This window comes from Cupressus sempervirens, chromosome 9 (genome assembly GCF_028749045.1).
Source record: "Cupressus sempervirens isolate cs-2001-9-10 chromosome 9, ASM2874904v1, whole genome shotgun sequence".
In the NCBI taxonomy this organism is placed as follows: domain Eukaryota; kingdom Viridiplantae; phylum Streptophyta; class Pinopsida; order Cupressales; family Cupressaceae; genus Cupressus; species Cupressus sempervirens.
In genome coordinates this window covers 120,280,391-120,287,055 of record NC_143126.1, presented here as the reverse complement: position 1 = coordinate 120,287,055, position 6,665 = coordinate 120,280,391, and the positions used below count along the sequence as shown (strand labels likewise).

Genomic DNA, 6,665 nt, shown 5'->3' with positions numbered 1-6,665 from the left:
AGTGAAAAGAAGATAGATCTACAACTTGACAGAAAAAAATTAACATTTTTTCCTTCTTATTATCAAGAGATATGGTCTCTTTGTACAAAATATCACCAAGTTGAATTTGTTTAGTTGAAATAAAATATGATTGTGAAAGAGGATACACAAAAAAACAAATCTTACATGGCAGCTTTGTTAAACTGAATTCAGCTGTGTCAAAATATTAAGAAATGAAAATCTCGAGACTAAAAAGTTATTTTCTAACAGAAAGTATTCATGTAAAAAAAAAAAAAAAACCATTTTGTTTTCATCGATTTCATGGAAGGATTTCAGCTCTTCAAGAGCTGATTAATGAATGTTTATTGTAACGTTGTGAGATTTTCAAAATTTGTGTTAATATCATTTAGTTATTTGTAGAATTTTCTTTTAACATAACTTTAAAATCACAATTTATAGTCCACCGTTAAGATCTTGCAAAACAATTATGAATTACCCACTTTGAAACAAGCTTATTTCTCCTGAAATGTTTCAAAACTTCAAATCACTTGAGATCTGCAGGCTGCAATTCGTTAAACTAAAAATTCATTTGAAAAGCAATTTCAGAACGTTACAGAGAATTCCTCTTACCATATGTTACAAAAATCGCATACTTATTGATTAACAGTTCTACGACCAGAGAGTATATTTTATATATACTTTCATGGATTTGATATAGCAGCTCTACTCTCCAGAAAATCTTAGACTAACATTAACTAATTAATATCAATATAAATGATATCAGAGTTTTACAATTCTTGATACTATCGTTCAGATGCTTCTGAATTTCAATGTGTAACATGTTTCAACAAAACGTCTAAGATCACACTCATCAAAATATTTAGAGAATGAAAGAAAACTAAAAACTACCCACCTTGATGCAACCTTATTTCTTCTCTAATGTGACAAAAGATTAAATAACTTGAGATCTCCAGGCTCATGTAATTCTTTAACTAAAAATGTATTTGGAAGAAATTTCTGAGCTTTACAGACAAGTTCTCGCCATCATATATTACAAAAATCCCATACTTTGTCATTCAAAAGCTCTATTGCCAGGGAATATATCTCATATATACTTCTGTAGAAAACAAAAAAGAAGGAAACAAATAGAAAAACCAAAAAGTGCTTTGATAGGCCAGACAATCTAGGATTCTATATTTCTAGGCCTTCACCTGACCTGAGATTTCTTGGGCTTCAGCAGGCTGAAGAGCAAATTGAGTTCTTCAGGACTGACATAGAAAAATTCTCCACCCTTTCTCTTTGCTGTTGATCTGGGTTTTCTTGGAGCAGGTGGGCATGTCAGAATTTCAGGTATTTGATGCTCCTCTGACTTGGGTGTCTCACATCCATCATTATCATCCTTCCCAAAGGAAGTACCACCAATATCCAAATCAACAAGCCCATCACTAGATTCACTTGGTTCAACTCTAGACAACAATAATCTAGATTTGCAAGGATCATGAGCAGTAACAATTGGCTTCAACACAGGAGGAAATCTTTCATCTTCTTCATCATGGATCACTTTTCTCTTCTTCGACGCCGATTTCGCAATTCGATCTTCTTCAGACGCCATTGCGCCACATTCCTGAACTACAAAGATCTTGGGTTTGAGTCCTAGCTGATCCATATGAACAAACAAATCTATCACAGCTGAAACCAAGATACTGGTTTCTACATTCTCCTAAGATTGTAAGATAAGTAGATCTATGTGCTCTTGACACAAAAAACTGATTACACCTATATTCAAATATTTGTATCTTGGCAGAACTCAAGATTGGATGAGAGCCAATAAATAGCAGGACAAGCGTGTGGAAGAAGATGGCCTGGATCAGATGTATGTGGGCCTAATACTATGGACATATATTAATTATATATACATCACCAATCACCAATCTTGGAATATATACACAACTAACTACTAATTCACAACTAACTCCTGGTTTTCTATTGGTTTTTTCCTATTAGAACCTCAAGAAATACAGTCAACTTTTGCTAACTCCTCCTTGGAGAAGGAATCTTCACTTTTATTTTAAAGGGCTTAGGGATGAGCACAAGGCCTAAGCCTTGTATTTGCTATTGTTAGAAGGAGGGTTCTGAAAAAGCATGTGCATCCAACGTCACACGGCACATGTACATGACAGACATGTGGACACACTCATAATACATGGGGTCTCAAATATATACACATTTATATAATGGCCATCTAACTTTCATTACTGCTATTCTTTCATATATTTTAGGGCTAGATTGGTTTTCATCCAATTAAAGAACACACAATTATTACCTTTTTCTTTGAAAATGGACCTCAACTACAATTGCTCCTTTTTATGCTTGAAGTTATGTTCTATCTGTAAATAAGGTTGGATGGAAATGACTATGCAACAAATCTGGCCCATATTTAATGCAAAACATGGTTGGTGTGAGGTCAGTTTTGGAAATATCTCCCACAACATTCCACGTACTCGAAGAGACATTGTAACCAAGTTTTTTATTAATTTTTTTTTAAAGCAAAGGATAAATTTCTTTTGGGGTTATGAATTTGTAATATTAGTATGTTGGAGTTAACACATGTTTAGGTGAACTAATGGATTTTTTATATGTAACAAATTTCTTTCGGTATTGAAATTAATGTATCTGAGTTAATGTATATTGATTGTTTATGTTTGTTTTGATTAGGTAAGAAGGTATTTTATAATAGTTTAAACATTTGTACAAAGAGAAAGAATAAGCAATAAAAATTGATAAGATTCAATTAAGAGAAGTAACTAAGACACTACTAAATGGAAAACATTAAGAACACTACAAGAAATGAACTAGAACTTGAAACGACTTGAAAAGTTATTTCAAAGTTTTTAAAATATTGATTGTTTTTGTTACATCTTTTCCCTTATAACAATATAAATAAAATATGTGCCTTCTTTATATAAAATTAACCTTGTCAATTAACTTAAAAACTTAAAAAAAAAAAAAAAAAAAACATACTACTCCTTTAACATTAAAAATTGAAGGAGATATCTCTTTTTTTTTCAAATTTACCTTCAATCAACTATTAAGTACTCACTAATATATTAATAAACATAAGTAATCACTTGTAATCAAGGTGGCATACCTTGTACCTCCAAGGATATGGCTTCAACATCATTGGAAAGTGCCCTTAGAAAATTAGGTTGTATTGAGAAAATTATTTTTTAACATATAATTCTCACTATTGTTTGTCAAACATTCATAAGGGGTGATGTGTTTGATTAGTAGTGATAAAGGTGCGTATTCAACATAACTATTTAATATTATTTTTACACATATGTGGATGCCTTGAAAAGGATAATTTAAGACATGGAAAATAAAAAATAAAAGTCACATTTGAGCTTCTCCAAGTGGAATTAGAATTGAGAAAATAAGTGTCTCTTGGTATTCCATCATTTATTGAATTTAATATAATGTTTGAATATTGCAATATTATGAGCCCAAATTGGAGGGAAAGTGTTAGATTTAAAAGTAGCATTTTTGTGACCTTTTATAACTTCCTAAAAATTTTGCACCCATAATTGGATTCTTTAGGACCTACTAAGACCTCATTTTTGTGATTTCAAGATTTAAATGCCCATTATGATTGATCGTAGAAACTTGTATTTTAGTTCCACTATTCCTTTTCACTGTCCCTAATCTCTAAATTAAATTTTATCCCATTTTCCTTAGGCCATGTCACCAATCATGACATATCCTTGGGACATTTTGCTAATGGTGACATGTCCCTAGGTTTTGTGGCCCAAACATTCCCCAAGGCCTGACGTCAACGTCATATCAAGAGAATTTTATTTTGTAGTCAACCTAGATAAAATTTGAATCCCAAAATGGTGGAGTTTTATAAGTGTCCCTTATATCTTCTCATTTTGACATTCATTATATATTATCAATTAAAAGAATTTTTTTTAAAAAAAGTTTTAAAGAAAGAAACAAAAAATAGATTCAAGATCCAAAAGCAAGCATCCAAGATCAAGATCTCTAAGTCTCCAATTCTTCAAGATTATTGATGTCAAAGGAAATATTATCAATTTCATATATTTTTTCTCATGATTTGTAAGTATAAGAATTATCAATCAATAAACAAGATACATTTCTTTCATCTATCTTTTCTATCTGTCCTTCCATGTGACTATCAAGCATATCAATATTTAAGCTCTAGAAGTGAGATTTGTAGATATATGGATTTGTGAGAGAATCCTTGATTCAACATCACACTCGATGGTAAAATATTTGGAACTCAAGTAGATTCAATTTTTTTTCATGGGTATGAGAGATTTCTACATATGTCAATATAGATTTATGCAAGTTCAATCTATTATTTTCCTTCCTATTTAGTTTTCTTCATACAATTTCATTCCATATTTCAAGGTTTATTCCTTGACAAGGGTTTGACCAAGACAAACCCTTTTAGACAAGATTTAATTCCCCATTTTTTTGTGAAAAGGAAAAAGCTATGGACCTATCAAATTAGATCTAGGAAGATCAAGAATAGTCAAATGATCTATGAATAATTTGACAAAAATACTACAAACATGTCACCACTACCATCATTTTCTTGGAAAACAACTTCCACTTGCATCATGTTGTTTCTATATTGTGATGATATTTTTATCACAGGTTGAAAATATATCTTTTAGTTTATATTCTCATAAATTTCTTTGCATTAATTGTTTGTTATATCATGTTTTACTATTTTTTCAATGAATTTTCTAATAGGCCATTCACATTACTATAATTTATCATTGTGATTCCATAAGTCACATTTAGATCTCGAGTCACCTCTTGAGCCTATAAAGGATATCTTCCTTCCTTAATGTGTAATTGATGGAACATGGAGTAATCTATCTATACATAAATATCATTACCTCCAAAAATTTTGTACTATACATATTGGTGAACTTGACTCACAAATTTCCAATTTTTGCTTGGTGTTCAGATCTACATTGTATGCATTAAATTCTTCCCATTTTTGTAGCTTATCTCCAGATTTATTTTAAATGGTTTAAATATAAGATCTTTAAAATTGATGGATAGATGCACTTTCCATAAAAAATATCATTATCTTCTTTAGTTGAATTGTATTTAACTCAGGTTCAACTATTGTAATTTCATTAGAGTTGTCTTTTATTTCATTTCTTTGTGTATGAGTGTTATTACTTTGAGTTCTACTTTTAGTATTTAAATTAGGATAAGTCATATATTTGTGCATTTATTTTATATATAGTCTTTTATTTTCCTAGTAATCTTAATGAGACTAACATGCATGTGAATGACATAAATCCTATTTTTTTAAAGATACCTTCCCACTTTTCTTATAAAAATGATGATCCCTTAAGAGTCTCTCCTATACATTTTTAAAAACTTTCCAAAAATATTGAAAATTTTGAGAAATGATCAAAGATTAGAAATTGTCCTGAGGTTGTATCCACTATAGAAGGTTTCATGAAGATAATTCAAATGATGACAAGAGTGTTAGTATATTTTATAGTATCTCTCATCTTATTGATAAAAATTTCAAGCCCATTAGACATTTTTCCCAAGATATAGGTTTTATTCCACCTACCACTATTGTTAAGACCTCCAAGACTATCTCTACTTTCATGTGTAGGACATCTTTCTATGCTCCAAAGAGCATACTAACTTCCATTTAAACTCTCAACCATATACATGTTAGCATTACTAATCCTATTGTTGGACCACTAGCCAATTCAACCGTACATCATGTATTTCTATTTTGGTTCTAGGATTAGTAGATTGGTTAAAAATTTATCTTCATTTCAAAATGATTTCTTCTATGATTCAATCCAATTTCAATATTATTACTTGTGAAATAATTTCTTTTTCATTAGATATTATCCATGTTATACTATAGTATGGATATTACTCATCTTGAGACTCATAATAGTAAAGGTGGTGCTTTGAAACATGCCGAAATCTTTCAAACATTGAGTATTAATTAATCTCATGATCATTTGTTAATGCCTGAATTATTTACTAGAACCTTCAAAGATATAGTCTTTTAATGGTATTCCTCTTTCTCACTTTATTCTATTGATTCTTTTCAAAACCTGTCTAGTGGTTTGATCCAACAATGTCAAAACAAGAATGGTTCTAAGATTACTTTGATTGGTTTATTGCATTATAAACAAGGATTTAAAAAAGGTAATTTATTTAATTGGTATATTTAGTCATTTTCGTGCTTTGATTACTTATATTGCGCCTAATATTGATGTGCAACACATTTTCTTTTCTTATTTGCAAAAAGTGTTAGAGATAAGATTCTTCATCTTGTATGACAAAATAATATGTTTAGAATAATGTTGAGCCATTCTAATATATTATTTGATAGTAAATCATAGATTCTCTGGGATTTCACATGTTTTTACTTTTATGGATCTCACTTGTTCTTTTGAGATATTGTATGCAGTTCAGAGTCTTGGATTGCACTTGCATCAAATGGATTTTTAATATCACTATCTCAACTAGAGTTTTGGATGAAGATCAATGATGTAAACTTTTATGATAGTTTTTGGCTTGGCTCTTTGTTCTGTCTCTGACTCCAAACAAGAAGAGTGAAACATTGTCCCCACCAAAAATTGGTAGTCTTCCACTGGAGACAAAAT

General features: G+C 30.4%; 1 protein-coding gene across 1 annotated transcript; it reads right to left on the bottom strand.

Annotated features, from left to right (window-relative positions):
• Positions 1 to 960: 960 nt before the first annotated feature.
• Positions 961 to 2,204, bottom strand: LOC149537827 (uncharacterized). The gene has a single exon (XM_089799212.1). It carries the CDS (start codon positions 1,643 to 1,645, stop codon positions 1,187 to 1,189), a length of 459 nt encoding a protein of 152 aa, XP_089655338.1. The 5' UTR covers positions 1,646 to 2,204; the 3' UTR covers positions 961 to 1,186.
• Positions 2,205 to 6,665: the final 4,461 nt, after the last annotated feature.